The 17,424-nt window shown below is 32.1% G+C and overlaps 1 protein-coding gene and 1 pseudogene across 1 annotated transcript; both read right to left on the bottom strand.

Moving 5' to 3' along the window:
* Positions 1-4,160: 4,160 nt before the first annotated feature.
* On the bottom strand, positions 4,161-9,659 carry LOC17877796 (annotated as a pseudogene).
* A 5,409-nt stretch (positions 9,660-15,068) lies between these two features.
* LOC111829487 lies at positions 15,069-17,219 on the bottom strand. Its single transcript, XM_023778586.1, has 8 exons — positions 17,100-17,219; positions 16,722-16,986; positions 16,490-16,556; positions 16,266-16,395; positions 15,999-16,144; positions 15,722-15,785; positions 15,420-15,629; positions 15,069-15,299 (listed from the first exon to the last, which is right to left on the bottom strand). Exons 1-8 carry the CDS (start codon positions 17,217-17,219, stop codon positions 15,069-15,071), a joined length of 1,233 nt encoding a protein of 410 aa, XP_023634354.1.
* Between the last annotated feature and the right edge of the window lie 205 nt (positions 17,220-17,424).

The raw sequence follows: 17,424 nt of genomic DNA, 5'->3' as shown, positions 1-17,424 counted from the left end.
TATTCTTTCCAACAAAAAGAATATTCCTTCCGAAAAATTTCCCGCCATATTTTCCCGCCAAAAATTTCCGGCAAAAATTTTCCTGCCAAAAATTTCCGACAAAAAATTTCCTGCCAAAAATTTTCAACAAAAATTTTTCCGCAATTCCTTAAAAAAACCTTGTAAATATTTTTAAATCCCTTAAAAGATCCTTTAAACCCCCTTGTAAATCTTTTAAAAGTCATCCAAAACCTTTCAAAACTTGAGTAAACCTTTTAAAACCATTGTAAATCATTTTATAACATTTATAAACACTTGTAAATCTCTTTAAACCCCTTATAACCGTGATAAATCATTTAATAAAAACTTTTGTAAACTTCTAAAACCCTTTAAAAACCCTTGTAAATCCTTAAAAACCATTTTAAAGAACTTGTAATACCTTTAAAAACTTTTGTAAACCCTTGAAAAACCTTTGTAAACTTCTAAAACCCTTTAAAACTTCTTGTAAATCCTTTAAAAATATTTTTAAATCTTTTTTTTTTTTGTCAACAACAATAGATGTAACGACTCAGAAGAGCCAAGAGGAGGGAACATTGTTTACATACAAACAAATTTGCGGTTGGACACGTGCTCGACGTGCTAACAAATCCGCCTTAAGATTAGAGCTACGAGAAACTTTTACTAAAAGAAAAGAGGAGAAAAATACTTCCCTATCTGCGTAAATTTCCTCTAAATATGTGACAAACGCCGGCCATTCTGTTGGGGAAGACACCATCTCCACCAGGTCTGAACAGTCTGTAATAAAAGTCACTTCACGTCTCCCTGCTGCAATCATACACTTCATTGCCCACACTAGGGCCTCGACTTCGGTATGTAGTGGCGAAAGACTCCTTCGTAGATTACCTGCACCCATTGTAGGTTCATCCGTTGTGGACGTACAATACCAGCCTAAACCTGCAAAATTGTCACCATCCTTCCAAGAGCCATCCACAAAACATGTATAGCCTGGATAACAAATACTGGAAACCTCGGGAGCTTGGGTTGAACCACAAGGTATACCAGGTTCAACATCCGCCTTCTCCTCCGCCTGCGCAGCCATCCATAACTGTGCCTCACTCTCTGCCAACCGTAGGACCTCTCTTGGATCCCTATCTATATTATCAAACACCTTTTCATTTCTTGCTTTCCAAATGTACCATAGAATCCAAGGATACATCGAACCATCTGAATCCTTTGGTATTCGCCAAAACAAATAGTCCATATTCGCGTATAGAGATTCCGTTGGAAAAACCCCCGGCACCGTAGGAATTTGCGATAATGCCCACGTTTGTAAGGCGGGTGGACACTGGAAAACTGCATGTAGGGTAGATTCCGTCTCCCCACATCTGCTACATTGCGGGTCACAATGCAGTCCTCTGTTTGCCAAATTATTATTAACCGATATACATCCCCTGAGTACTTGCCATAAGAAATGTCGTATCTTAGGGGGACATTTAATCTTCCATACATGAGCTTGCAATGGAATAGTATCTGGTCCGTATGGATTAACACCCCAGCGGGCCTCACGAGCTACCCTATACCCCGATTTCACCGAATATTTACCGGATTTTGTAAAAAACAATATTTTTAAATCTTGTATGCCTTTAAATACACTTTTAAATCCTTTTAAAAACACTTGTAATCCTTTTAAAAAACCTTTAAAAATCCTTGTAAATTTTTAAAATCCTTTAAAAATCCTTGTAAATCCTTTTAAAACTGTTATAAACTTATAAAAACTTTTAAAAACCATTGTAAATCATTTAAAAACCATTTAAAAATCTTTGTAAGCTTCTAAAACCCTTTAAAAACCATTACAAATATTTTAAAAACCATTTAAAAACTCTTGTAAATCCCTTTAAAAACCCTTGTAAACCCTTTAAAAGACCCTTTGAAAAATCTTGTAAACCCTTTAAAAAAATTTGGCGGGAAAATTTTGAAAAAATATTTTTTTTGCGGGAAAAATTTTCCGGAAATTTTTTTGGCGGGAAAATTTTTCTCGGAAATTTTTTTGGCGGGAAAATTTTGGCGGGAAATTTTTGGGGGGTAAATTTTTGGAAGGAATATTCCTTCCTTTGGGAAAGAATATTCTTTCAAATAGGGGTAAACTGGCAATTAAAATTTAAGAGAGAGCAAAAATGAAAATGGTAAAAAAAAGGGTATTTTTAAAAGAGGGTATCATAAAAAGGTTATTGGTATCAATTTCTCAATTGTTTATATAAAATCGTTGCCTAATATAGTTGAACAAAATATTTTAATAATCTTGATTACATCTTTTGGATAGACAATAAGTGTGTAGCTTAATAAATAAACATTGATTTAAAACTATTAAATATTAACGATGGAATGTAAATATTAAGGGCTAATTTAATAAATATCATAAGGATATAGATAAATATATTGATGTTATTTTCTTAATCTTATTGTATTAAATTTGAAAAATATTTTAACATATACAAAATTTATAATTTAGTACAAAAATAGGAAAATGTATAATACAAACTTGATTTGGTTGAAAACTTTAGCCTACATAAGCTTTCCCCCAGAAATAACAATATATTTATATATTAATTGTAAATTAAATAACAGACATAAGCAAAAAATACTTTGAATGTTGTCGTTGATGCTTTTCTAGTTTTCTTAACTCCCGGAAGGTATTGCAGTACATCCAAGTTAGTAATATACAAAATATATATCCGATATATATCAGAAATTTATATATATCTAGACGCAGTTGCCAGATGCACTTATCAGTTTTTGTTGGTTATTATCAAATTAAGAAACGCGTCTAGATGCGATATCTGGATACAAAATAAAACTCATCCAGGAAAACTGGATATTTTGGATGAGTTTAAAAGATGAGTTTTAAAAGATGAGTTTGTACGCACCAAAGTGCGTCTCAAATTACAAAAGTCTAAAATACCCTCATTTAGCTATAACTATAATTATTTTTTATTAACTATTTTTTTGTAAAATTCTTAAAATAATAGTTTCTAATAAAAATTAAAAAACCGCAAAATCTTATATTCTCGCTAAAACTACAAAATCTTGTTTTCCTACCAAAATCGCAAAATAACGATTTCTTGCTAAAATTATAAAATTTTGTTTTCTCACCAAAACCATAAAATCTCGTTTTCCCGCCAAAACCGTAAAATCTCGTTTTCCCACCAAAACCGTAAAATCTTGTTTTCCCGCCAAAACCGAAAAATATCGATTTCCCGCCAAAACCGTAAAAACTTGTTTTCCCGCCAAAACCGTAAAATCTTATTTTTCCGCCAAAACCGTAAAATCTTGTTTTCCCGCCAAAACCGTAAAATCTTATTTTTCCGCCAAAACCGTAAAATCTTGATTTCCCACCAAAACCGTAAAATCTTATTTTTCCCGCCAAAACCGTAAAATCTTATTTTTCCCGCCAAAACCGTAAAATCTTATTTTTCCGCCAAAACCGTAAAATCTTGATTTCCCGCCAAAACCGTACAATTATGATTTCCCGCCAAAACCAAAAAGCTTTTTAAAGTTCAATTTTTTAATTTATTTTTATATTATAAAAGTAGTTTTCTTTATAAATATTTATTTAAATTTAATATGTTAATTATATTGTTATAAACATAATTATTAAAATATGTTCAACACAAAACAAAGGACATATTGGTCATTTGGCATGTATTGTATCCATATGCAAATACTAAAATACAAAACGAACATAACTATATCCAAATACAATTTCTGAACGCATGACCCAAAAACTGAAACGAACATCATTTGGATACTGCGTTCAGATACGGCGTTCAGATACTGTATCTTGATAACTCATCCAGTTTACCAAACGAACAGCCCCATAGTAGTATACTAGAGGAGAACCCGTGCTTGCGCACGGTTGAATATTTTTTTTGTAAAAAAATAAAAATTTGTAGTGTATAAAATATGTATTGTATAAATATTTGGTGGTTTTTGTATTTTTTTATTATATGATTAATAGATAAGGATGTAGTAATTTTACTATGTTTATTTTTTGGCTTTTATATAAGCACGCATATATTGTAATATAAGAAACTTCAAAATAGATAAAATGTACTAATGTAAATGATTAAGAAGAAAATATAAAGTAAGAAACCAGAGCAGAAAAGTGTTAAAACCTGAAGTTTCTAACGAAGGTTTCGAAATACTTCTTTGAATACGACATTCAGTGTTTTCCATTGTGGCTTTCCTTTTGTATATGTAATAAGCACCTTCAAACCTACTTTTGATTTCACCCTTGACTATGCGACATATAACTGTCCATGAGAAAACACCGGTCTTAGCAAGTATATACCAACATAAGATAGCGACTGTCCTTGACTCTTGTTGATAGTCATAGCAAATGCAACAGATACCGGAAATTTTCTTCTTCGCATTTTGAAAGGCAATCTCGTATCTGATGGTGTGATCAACATTCTTGGTATTATAACAATTTTCCCAACTTTTGTGCCGGTTAAAATCCGAGCTTGTATAACATGGTCAGCCATTTGCATAATCTGAAGTCTTGTACCATTCATCAAGCCACCATGAGGATCAATATTGCGCATCAACATTATCGGACAACCAATTTTAAGACGAAGTCTATGGTAGGGCAACCCAGAAACCTTGATAGTATTTAGGAAATCAGGAGAATATACCGGATTTTTTTGGGAACGTTTATCTTGAGGGTCGATTGAATCTGAACTTAATAGATTCGTTCTTCCCCTGCAAACGAAAGAAAATTTTCTCTCAACGGTTAAAATTTTGCTTTAACTTAATTCATAATACGGGTTTAAAATTAATAACTAAAGAAGTACAAAACATTTACTAACCGTTGAGTGCTGATAACATTAAATCATTTATAGAATTAACATCCTCATTGGTTGGAGCAAGAATAGCTCGTTCTTGGAAGAATTTCGAATCATTCTCCATTGCAAAGGTTGTGCCATAAACCGCTTTTATTATTGATTCCAAAAGAGACTCTGCCTCATAAATGAGAATATCTTCTGGTATATCAATTTCCGCAATTCCATCATTAGGCTCGTTAACCTTTCCTTCTCCAATAGATAGAATCCATTTAGAGAACTCTTCAATCTCTCGGGCTTCGGTAGAAGCAATGTTCTGCATGAGTCTCATGTTCTTCGTCAACCTCAAGACTTTGCAGTGATTCCATAAAGCGGAAGAGTTCAATGAAGCACTAACAATTTCTTCCCTTCCACCGCCTACAATGACGCGAAGTATCTGTCTGAAATCACCTCCAAATAGCACTACTTTTCCTCCAAACGGTAGTTCAGTATTTTGCATGATATCTCTCAAGCTCCTATCTAATGTCTCAAAACAGTACTTACTCATCATCGGAGCTTCATCCCATATTATTAACTTTGCTTCTTTCACCAATTCACCAAGTTCTGATTCACGGGACATGTTGCATGTAGTTGTTTCATTTGGAGTCAAAGGTAGTGCGAACCTCGAGTGGGCTGTTCTTCCACCTTCCAATAATAAAGAAGCAATTCCACTTGATGCAACATTAAGAACAATATCTCCTTTTGATCTGATTGCTGCAGACAATACTTTCCACAAAAACGTTTTCCAGTACCTCCAAATCCATATAAGAAGAAAACTCCTCCGTTTTCTTTTTGAACAGATTGTACAATCTCATCATAACATTTCCTCTGTTCTTCGGTTAACATCTGCAACCAACCAGCATGCTTTTTAGTCATTTCTTCACGTGGATAGTTGCGTTCATCCAATATCAACTGATTATGTGTGGGTGCATCTTCTCGTGATAGCTGAGGCAAGACTTTAAATTTTTTTAAGAGATGATCCATTTCTCTTCAAAAGCTTTTGTATCTCTCTTAGGATGAAGTTTATTTTCTCCTTCTCGCTCAAGATAAGATCTATTAAAAAGGAGTGAAATTTAGAGTAGATAAAGATATAAGTTATAAAGTACTCACATTTAGATAGAGTAAAATCATACCTTGACGTTTTGTCTTTCGCCTTAGTTTCGTTTCTATATCTTCTGCCAAAATATGCCATGTTTCTTCCCATAAATTACGTGGATCGCTTAAACTCTCAGATAAAAGCATTATAACGAATAGTCTTCGGCATAATTTAGACGAACACCAAAAATTGGCTTCCGTTATACCTTCAATATACTCCTTATCATCATCTAACAACCCTAGAGCATAACAGGCATCTCTGTATGATTTATGAACAATACCTTTGACAGTTTTAATGTCATCGAAACAGGTTGCTCCAGCTACGTTGTTTAGAAGAATCCGCAAATGGTATGAATTGTCTAAATTATGTGGGACAAAATTTATCCTCCCAATCGAAAATACTGTTCTCCCTCTTCGACGAAACATTTTTATCTTCTTATCCCAAATGTAGTTGTTTGGAATCTGTTCATATAACACTTTCTTTGCATCAGCATCTCTCTGATTGAGCTCAAACCAACCGGTAAACATGGTATCATCAATACTTGGTCGATTCAACACATTTTGTGGAGTGTCATTGTCTTTGAAAAACAAAGGCTGCTTCCCTTCTTCATGAAAGCTAAGCTTCATTACCGGTGTTGTTCTAAAATGTATAGGATACTTTTGTATCCTCCACTCTGCTTCACATGCAGAAACATATATGAAATTGTTAAACAAAGATTATTAATGTTATAATCGAGTATGTATTATTAAATCCATTATATAAAACAATTAAATGTAAAAATAAATGGTTAGTTGTTAAAATTACCTGCAGTCAAAATAATCTTGAACATCATCACTTGTTTTTTTTTCCATATTAGTGTCTCCTTCTTGATCCTCTTCATCCCCAGCCTCCACAGCAACTGTGACACGATCTGGACCTTTGTGTACATACTTAAATAAGTATTTCACAGATCCAGTTTGGTTACACCATTCGACATTTATGTGAGCTCGGTACCTTAAAGACAACATTCTGTTGTATGGGACAACATATCTATTATCGCACTTGAAACCACTCTTTTCAATAAAGCGACCATCATTCCTTCTTATGTAGATTGGAAATCCATCTCTGTCCAAATTGGTTATTTCAACAAAATCCTTTGGAAAGAATTTTGAACATTTGCCGTCAACCATACATGGAGAATTCATGTTAACACTTCCACATGGACCATGTATCATACATTCTTTCACTACTTCATATAGCTCCGGATCGTTCTCTTTATCTGGAATCTCTGCCGAAATTATGCTGTCAATGTGAGCAGATGTCGGGAATTTATGTTTTTCATCCATCCATAGAATGATATGCGCATGAGGTAATCCACGTTTTTGGAACTCAATCAGATAAATGGCTGCGTAAAAAGAATTCAAAATGTCACTTTTGATCAAATAAATTAATAATCTCTAATAAATTAAAGAAATACATGAGATAGTTTTTCCCAAATAATGTTTCCTGGTCACATCATCCATGAGATTATCAAGTTTCATCTTAAAAATTCTGCATATGACGTCCGGCCTATCATCTGCATTTAGCTTTCTCGCATTGACAAATCTTGTTATTTCCGGCTACTTGGCGTTGCACGTGAATGTTACAAACATGTCTGGGAATCCAAAATGTTTACATGACGCCATAGCATCCAAATAATTCTGCCTCATATAACTTGGTCCACCAGTGAACGAAGGTGGTATGACAACTCTATTTCCTTGGTTAATCAGACTTTCATCTCCTGCATCTACTGCGTTTTGAACTGATTGAATATTGGAGCTGCGGAGTTTCTTCAGGTTTTTTTTTAATATATCTGAGCCGGTTAGACTCTATCATCGTATATGCATCAACCATGAACTGCTGCAATAAATGCTTAGATCGGAAGAGTGTATGTTTCTCATCTTTTCTCTCGTGAAGTCTATAAGCAAACCACTGTCTCATACTGATATCTTTCTGCTTCTTCTGTTTCGAACCAGGTTTCAGAGTCTTTTTAATCCCAAGCGTATAACCATCTTCTCCCCTTGGAAACAAAAGTGGGTATTGCAAGGCAATATAAGCAACATGACATTCATGAATTCTTTTCAACTTACCAGATGATCTTTGTAAGACTATGTCACGTTTATTCAAATTTTCTTCCATATCATCAGGTATAAGTGCAGCGACTTCAGAAGCTGTTGGAAGGTTATATACACGGGCATCTTTCTCACGTGAAGAGACAATACGCATATGGAAATTAGCTTTCTCTTTATCTATTTCGAATCTGTCTCTAGCAAATCGGAAAGCTTGTACGTGAGGATTAATCTCATCCAACATTTTTAGTAATTTCTCCACCAATTCCTTTCTGAACCTTTTCCTTTTTGATAGACCCTCATCGTCCTTGCTTTTGCTGAAGAATATATTTAAAATTCATAATTGACTAAGTAAACAAATATAGATATTGGACTAAAGATAGAATAGTATAGTGTAAAATATGAGTTAAGTCAATATACCTCATAATATTCATTCGATTAGCGACTTCGTTTTCAGTATCAACAATATATAATTGTTGGAATTTTGCATGATCGCCATCTTTTGGTTTCAAGGCACCCATGAGATGATAGTTTTCTCCTTGTAGTGCAAACATAGAAGGTCCATGACCCTTTTTAACTGCATGATCAACCTTCCCACCAATTGACGTAAATGAGAATATCATGTTGTAAGCTCTTATATTTTCCCTGAAATGCTTGGCAAGTTGATCATCTGAAGTTGGCAGCCACAACAATAATTCAGGTGGCTCTTTCAGCTCTGGTAGAACAATTTGACCATGCATACAACATCCGCTGTAAATTGGGTTATTTGTATTCTTCCTTTTATTAAGTCTTTCACCATTCCAAAACAGTGCACCATAGTGTTGGCATGAATGTACAGGGTCACCATCATCAACATAAGCTATATAAAAATCAAACTAAATTCAGTTGATTTTTTTTTCCATTTATAAAGCAGAAAATGAAAAATTTATACATACCGTTTGTCCCCAAAAAAAAAATTGATACATACCATCTGTTGGTTGTGTTTTTCTTCCAGATGTTGGTGTTGTTGTCCCAAAATGTTTTTCAAAATTGTCGTCAATAACCTTAAACAATTCTTCACGGGTTTTGCTTTGCTTATGTATCTCCTCAGGTGTATTATCATCTTCAGATGAATAATAAGGGTCATCTTCTTGACTACTACAATCAAAAACTTGATCTTCATATTCCTCAGAATTTGATAGAAATGAGAAATTAAAATAATTTAGTTTTTAAGAAGTACCAATGAGATTACATCTAATTAGTAAAGTATGTTCATAATTTTAAAACAGTAATATACCACTATCATCATCATCGTCTATTTGGCAAGTGTCTGACTCTTCTGAATCATCATCCAAATATCTGAATTTACTTATAGTATATGGATCGAATGATGGATACGTGCTTCCAAGATTAATGGTTCCTATAGAAAGAACAAACATTTTGATATAATATTATTTAGTTATATACTACAACATCATAATATTAATCACTCCAAAAAAAACCAATTAACAGTTTTTAAAGAATACCTGATTTAGTGGAGACAATTTTCTCTTTTAGAATTCTAGAGATGTCATCAGTTATAACTGATTCATTTGTATTTCCTCTGAATACATTATCAATATGAGAATCCTCTATAGTCATTCATACTTGTAGTGGTCGAGGCAATGTTGGAGTAACTATAGTTATTTGTTATCAAATAAAAAAAGAAAAACAATTAATAATTTATTTAAAATATAATGTTGGTCTAATGTATATGTTAAATTTACCTGTTTGATATGGTTGCTTTCTTGCAATTTTTATAAGAGTAGAAAGGCGGCGAATTGGAGCAAAATTAGGATTCAGTTTATTTTGATTTAATATATTGCCCAAAACTTGTGAAGCTTGTCTTCTGTGTTGACCTAATATATCCGAAAATTATAGAGTGTGAGAATCCAATAAAATATATTTGCTTTATATGTCATTTTTTAACCAAGATTATAACTACAGAAACTATTTACTTACCACCTACTGGTTTTGTAACACTTGGAGGAGTCACAGAGGAGATTTGTGAAGTAGTCAGCACTGACGCACTTGAAGAAGCTCCATGATATATTGGTCGTCCCCCTGAATTTTGTGTATTTGTTATATCCGTAAGAACTCTTCAAAAAACGGATTTCATAGGGACTGTTTGATTACATCCAACTAGGTTTGAACCCGCGATACACCGCGGGAAAATATTTTTCGCCATATGATTTATAAAATGTACCGCAGAGAAACCCACGATACCAGCTTATTTGTGGGTTTGACATCTTTAGTGTGTCCCATTACTCAATGGGTTGGACTCGAGCTGCATAATTTGACATTTCTAATTTGCAAGTTAATGTGTTAATCGTTTTTTTTTTTAATATATTATTTAGTATTATAGTGATTTAAAGGTAGGAAATGAAAATAATATAAGTTGTAGAACCCACAATATACTTTAAAATATTTTTTATATTTAAATATTATATTATAATTTATCATAAAAGATGTATTCTTTTAACCCGTTATGTTGACCCACAATTTGTTCCTTTTAATTTTTTAATTGACTTTGTTAAAAATATATATATTGAAAAATGAATACACCAAATAATTTGTTTTATTTTTTATAATGTAACTGCATAATACATGAACATAAACTTAGAACGGTTGTTATGATTTTTTTTGTTTTATTATTTTTGTTGGATATTTTCTGTATCTAAAATTATTAAAATTAGTGCTTTGGATATTTTTTAAATGAATATAAAAATTCGCATGAAAATATTAGTACTAAGATTTTACTCCGTGGTACACCGCATAATATTGTATATCTATTTGTAGAATGATGTATATCTATTTGTTCTATAAGTTTTTATTTGTTAATAATATTTTTTTATCTATTTCACATATGTATATGAGTATGGTTGTTAATTGTAGGAACAAAATTATTTCTGTTAAAAAAAAATGTATATGTACAGTAATATAAATAATTTTTAAATAAAAAAAGTTGTATTTAGTAAGTTAGAGTACGTGATTTGAAGTTGTGGTATATTTATTTTACCGTAGTTGTGTGCATGGTATAACATGGCAGATAGAAAGGTATGTTCTTATTTTGCAAAGTGTAATTTTGAAGTTTTATTGTTATTGCGTAGTATATTTTCAGTTTGACTAAAGCGTTATCTGCTTTCATTCATTGTAGATTAATATGACTAATATTAATTTCCATATCCAACTAAATGATTTTTTTTGTACGATTACTTTTAATACTTTTACACTTCCTTTAATTTTAAAGTAATGTATTAATTTGAAATTTGTCATGTATATCATTGAATAGAAGATGGGCTCTGTTTTTCGGCTGTTAACCAATATTTTTGGGAAACTGAAGCCCATATCGACGCCAACAGAAATCTGAAACATTTTTTTAATATTGAAATTAAATGAAATTAGAAAATTAATTGTTGAAAATGAAGAATAGCACGAAACCGACGACGAAGAATCTTCTCCAACCGGCGGAGGTGGTGGCGAATCTCACCGTCGGACTATATTAATACTCGTCTCCGAAGCTCCAGTCGAATTCCTCGCCACGGTTCCGCCACGATTCGTCACCTGTACACACGGTGAAAATATTGTTCTAGATGATTCCACTACATCCACATCCTCCTCCATCATCTTCCTCCCCTTCACCGTCGTTGGCGGCGGCGTGTAAATCCATTCTCTTCCACCACATCCCGTTCTCTTCTCCTAACTGTCGCCGATTTTACACGGGTAGACGCGCGGGTATAACAGCAAACTGGATCTTAATTTTGAATTTAATTGACAATTTGACTTAAATTACCCCTTTCAATTTTAATAAAGAGTCTCCTTTCTTAAAAATTAAAAGGTATTTTGGGAAATTTTGGCCATAATTTTGTAATTTCAAAATGTGTACTCTTTTAATATATAAGAGGATGGTTGGTCTTAATGGATCTATGTTTTCGGAACAATCAGCCTTCCGAGATTTCTTTGAAGCACTTGCATTAGCGATTTCTCCTTTGTATCGATTTTTATTACCCACTTTTTCCGTTTCATGATCAATCTTTAGCTAAGGAATAAAATTGGTTCGTGTTTTTGCTATATAGAGAGGAGAATTTAGCAGTGATACTCTAACTAATAAAATAGAACAGTTATCTTCGCATATTTAGGACTAAATAGTTTTGATCTTTAAAATATTCCTATATCAAACTTAATATTGTATTTGCTATGCTAAATAAGTAAATGTTTACCAAAAAAAAGGTAACCATTGTTATTTTAGTACATAATATAAGTAGTTGTTAGGATTTTTTTATAATTTGTTAGAAATATTTTCCAAATTTATACTATTACATATCTTTTGAAAGATATAATCAAGGATATGAAATAGTTTTCGGCCCAACTTAAGTTTGTATGATTATATATTAAATGGTAATTGAAGCCCAATCTTTAAGTTCTACATTTGTTATTTACAAACATATCATATGTAAGTTTAAACTTTGTTACTTCTAACTTAATTTGGGTATTAAGCCCAATGTTTTAAGTTTAAGCCCAATGTTTTAAGTTTAAGCCCAATATCTACTAAATCCGAGTTTTCGAAATTTAAAACTATAATTTAAATGGAAAGAGGATAAATATAGTTAACATCCATTAAAAGACCATAAAACATGGTCATCGTTTAAGTTTTTCATAATAAAACATAAGAATTAAAAGCATAAGAACCGAGGTAGATAGGTTTAAGTTCATTACATAATTATAACATTAAGAAAAGGATGTAGACGGATCAACCAAACAAAACGACTTAGATAGATGAGCTTCTTTAGTTTTCTTCCACCACATTTGGACCATCATCGTCAATAACATCTGCTAAGAATCCAGTCCTGAAATCAAAAACATAGATGATAGTGGCATTAGCATATCTATAATTAAAGAACCTACATTGCCCTATTTGGATAAACATCTATTGAAACGTCTTACAGTAAGTTGTCTCTGTCTATTTCATCGAAATCATGATCCATGAAGATCATAGAGCAACGGAATCCAGAGATGAGACATGGTTCCCCTACACCAAAGATATTTGAATTTTGTTAAATATGAAGATTAATAAGTAAATGATAGTATCATTGTCCAATTGTTAAATTGTCAAGATCATACCTTCGTAAGTAGAGACTCTCCAATGGCAAAGAACACAAACAACTGGCTCGTTACCTAACTGGTAATTGAACTCCTCGTCATATCCTTTGTTATGCCAACTATGCATGAAACGATCACAGTATTCTCCCACAGCACAACATTTGACAATCTCACCACTAAAACATGTTCCAATTTAAAAGGTATAAATATATGACATAAACTACTTATATTAAACCAATCATACATTAAACTGAAACCAAAATTAACAATACTTACGTTGAATCCTTAAGCTCAATCTCTACCAATAGACATTCAGCTTGTATTGCATTTTCAATAGCAACCCATGGGATTCTCTTAATCGCCGAGACAGTCCAAATAACACCAAAAGCATCTAGAATAAGAATATAAATTTCCAACAATATATTAATGTTTCTATCAAGCAAATATTGAATAGGACAGAAAGCTATAGATATCCTTACCATGAACGAAAGAGTCATTGATCCGATTAGCGTTTATGTTGGTAAACGACAGAAAATCAAAGAAGTTGGATTCAGATCTTGGATCGACATGATACATGTTTGTCTCATAGAGACACTTTATCTGATAAGGATGGTTTGAGTTTCTAGGGAATTTTGGAGGGTTTATGACTCGAAAGTTGGACATCAAGTACCATTCACCTTCTACTATATCCCTTTCGAAGTCAAACATGTAAGCGATAGGAGGAATAGTTGCATCTATTCTTTTACCCTGAAAAATATGATAAAATCTAACTTAAATCTAAACAGTATAAGTATTATAACTGGTTAATCTCTATAAAAGCTAAAACTTCAACTATTTTGACAAAAAAGGAGAAAAATTTACCGTTTCATCACAAAGAATCATCTCAGTCATTTTCCCTAAACAGTCGATTGGTGGCCTCCACTTCCTTAGCACCTTCACGAAGACGAACCAGCAAGTCTTTTGGGGATTCAGATCTGTTACACTCTCGATCTCAAAGAGAAACTCTTCGTTTTCAGCCATTTTTTTTGTTGGTAAAGTTGAAAGAGAAGATGAATATTTCGATATTCAATGGTAAGTAATGATTCTTAAAGTTGATTTTGTGTAGAAGATGAATCGTATTTATAAATTAAATATTTTGAAAATTTTATTTCCTTCTTTTTATTGGAAAGAGTTATCTTACACGATTTTGTAGGCATGCATGTCAAATCATAATATGCAAAGCAAGCAAAAGGAATTTTTCCAAATTTTCTTTACTAAGTTAATATCATTTATTAATAAATCTAACTGGTTTTCTAACTCAAAAGATATGAAAAGTTAGTCAACTTTTGGAAACTGTACTAACCAAAGGAAATGATGCAAATATCTTTTGTGATTTGTGGAAATCCAACTTTGTATAAATTGAGATTCGAATTTTCGAATGATTTATGTTTTTAAGAAAACTATTTATAATCGAAATTCTATGTAATCTAGTGTATATGTATAAACTGTTTAATTTAATAAAAATGTAAAATAATTAAAATGTTATTAACTGGTAAAATAGTAAATTTGATAATTTTTATTTGGGCTTCAAGCAAATAAAGACTTTTTTATTTGTCCTACTATATATATTGCCATCCGTTTTAGAAAGACTTGCTATGGTCTTAATTTTGGACTTAATTATAACCTAATATATTCCATATCTAGTTTCATATTGAGTTTACGAAAATAAGGAAAGAAGATAATATAAGTAGAACTAATCCAAGGCAAATAATTATAATCCGAAAAATCTTGAAATAAAACTGAATCGAAAAATAAATCCAAAAATAAAACCAAAGGAAATGTAAAAATATAAAGACTTAAATTGTTCGAATAAGAGCAAGCAATACGATAACTGAACATTAGTTGAAAGGGAAAATTAATAGTCAATGACTACTAATTGACTTGATCTTCTTCTTGTCTTGTAATCTCTTCATTCAAATCTTTCCTCACAACTTCTTCTCCATCAACATGAATAGTATCAATCTTGGAGCACAGTTTCTTGGTGGAACTTGAACGATCACTTCCATTACCACTGCTGTCCGACTTCCGCTTTGATGAAGGTGTAGAAGTGGAACTCAAATCTGTTTCATAAGGTTCTGTACCATTGGTAATCATAAGGGAAGCCTGAAACAGTAAATGAGATGAAGGAGATATAATCTTTCTTAATAATCATAAAATAAATTCTTAATGGTCCAATAAACTCTAAAAGTCAAAATATTTTTAAAATTATAAAAGGATTTAAACCTGATCAGAAGACAATATGCTGTTATGCTCTAAATAACTTTCTGATTCTTCATTAGCAATTTCAATGAATTTTTCGCCTGACCAAACATTAGACACCTTGTAGAACTCATACCCTCCATAAACATTTTCGTTTCCAACGGTTATTAGAAACTGGAAAGTTTTCCCAACCAATGCTTTAATTTGATCAGGAATTGAATTTGGATCCTCAATCTGCATCAAACAAAGTTTAAGAGTAAATTTAATTTACGATTTAGTCTTTACATGAATTACGAATAAATTTTAATTCAGTGTTATAAGCATACCTCACCAAAGGATCCATTAAGAAATTCAGAAGCAGGAGCACCTCCAAGGATATTTTTAGCCCAACTATCAAACAAAAAACATTTGCTTTCACCAGTGTGATCCATGATGGACAAATGGAGTTTGTATCTATAAACAAAAAAAATTCATATTAATATGACGTTTGGGATATCAGTATAGATAGTATAAATATGATAGTAGTAAATTAATTCGATAAAAGGATATACATGCTTTGGAACTGTTATTTTAGCCCAAGCATCACATTATTCACACCAAAACCTTGGTTTAATTTGCTTCTTCACATCTTCGATTTTAACAGCATCATCCTTAAACACCTTTTTGTTACATGGGCGACAGCAAAAATAATACCATCCCATATCGGTATCAATTCCGGAGATTGTACAAATCAGTCTACAATTTCCTGCCTACGACATATAATATGGAATTTGAAAAATTTAAAAAATAAAAAATCAACCCGATTAGCAAGGTCTAAATTACACTAAAATTTGATTAAATAAATTTTAATCGATAGAATATATATATTACCTGAGAGTAAGCAAGCATCTCAGAGATTGTAACCCTAGGGTAGTCAATGCCTTCATTATCATTTTTGGGGATATAAATCCCTTTATCACCAGAAGAGTTGATTGTCAAAGCCAAGCCATCATTTGGAAGTCTACATATAAACATATATATCGTTTAAAACCAAAGATAGATTAATCGAATTTAAAATAAATGATATTATTACATACATGCTCTTAAATGATTACATCTCTTGTATTTGTGGATTGATCATCAGAATGGAAGACTCAAAAGCATTTTCAATGTAACGTGTGTCTGCAATAATATGATACACAAAATGGTTAAAACATATTACACGAAATAAAGGTATTCAACAGACCAATAACATTTGTGAAAATATATATAGGACAGATTAGTATAACATGTTTTAAATGTAAAACAAACTATAAACAATGTAAAATAATTATATTTAAAACTTACCAAATAAAATGTTTTTGTCAAGGGTTCCAGCAAGGATATCATCAAACTTAGTGAATGATAAATAGTGATCATCAGAAGCCTTTTCAGACTGATTAATTGTGGTACCGTAACGTGTGGTAATCTTGTACTTCAAATGAGAAGGTCGGAACATCCCAGTGCAAGGATGCAAGCCAAAGCTGGTGATTATCTTCCAATCGTTCTCACGCAAACTGTTTTCAAACTTTTTCATATGATCCTTTCTAATAGAAGCTCCCATTTTGTCACCCTATACATAAAAAACACAATTATAAACTATATGAAGCTTATATAAAGTACATATGGTAAAGGAAAATAAAAGACTTACTTCTTCATCCGCAAGAATCAATTCTATTGATTCACCAGAGTTAGCTGAAAACATTCTCCAACTATGAAGAATTTTGACTTGGATACGCCATGAGAGTTTTTATAAGGTTTCAGATCTTTGAGTGGTGTGAATGAGAGGGGAAGAGCCATAGACATTTTTTCGAGTAGGGTTTTTTTAGGTTGCGAGAAGATTATGATTGAAAAGCAAACGTAGAAACAAATTTATAGAGTTATAATTAATTTGTTTTTGGAATGGAAAATACTTGAATTATGGTAATTTTAAACGATTTGAGAGTATAATTAGCAGAATATTCTCTAGACGCAATATTCATTCGAAGATGATTGAGGTTAGAATATCAAG

This window comes from Capsella rubella, unplaced genomic scaffold (genome assembly GCF_000375325.1).
Source record: "Capsella rubella cultivar Monte Gargano unplaced genomic scaffold, Caprub1_0 scaffold_7, whole genome shotgun sequence".
NCBI lineage: Eukaryota > Viridiplantae > Streptophyta > Magnoliopsida > Brassicales > Brassicaceae > Capsella > Capsella rubella.
The sequence above is the reverse complement of the archived record's forward strand: the minus strand, read 5'-3'. Positions and strand labels throughout refer to the sequence as shown.

Excerpts from the sequence above, each read along its gene's own strand:
- LOC111829487 (XM_023778586.1), bottom strand. The coding sequence starts at position 17,219 with ATGTCTATGGCTCTTCCCCTCTCATTCACACCACTCAAAGATCTGAAA. Across the intron at positions 16,557-16,721 it reads TGACAAAAACATTTTATTTG|ACACACGTTACATTGAAAAT; the intron begins GTAAGTTTTAAA and ends ATATTATTGCAG. Across the intron at positions 15,786-15,998 it reads AAGAAGCAAATTAAACCAAG|TTGGGCTAAAAATATCCTTG; the intron begins GTTTTGGTGTGA and ends TTTGTTTGATAG.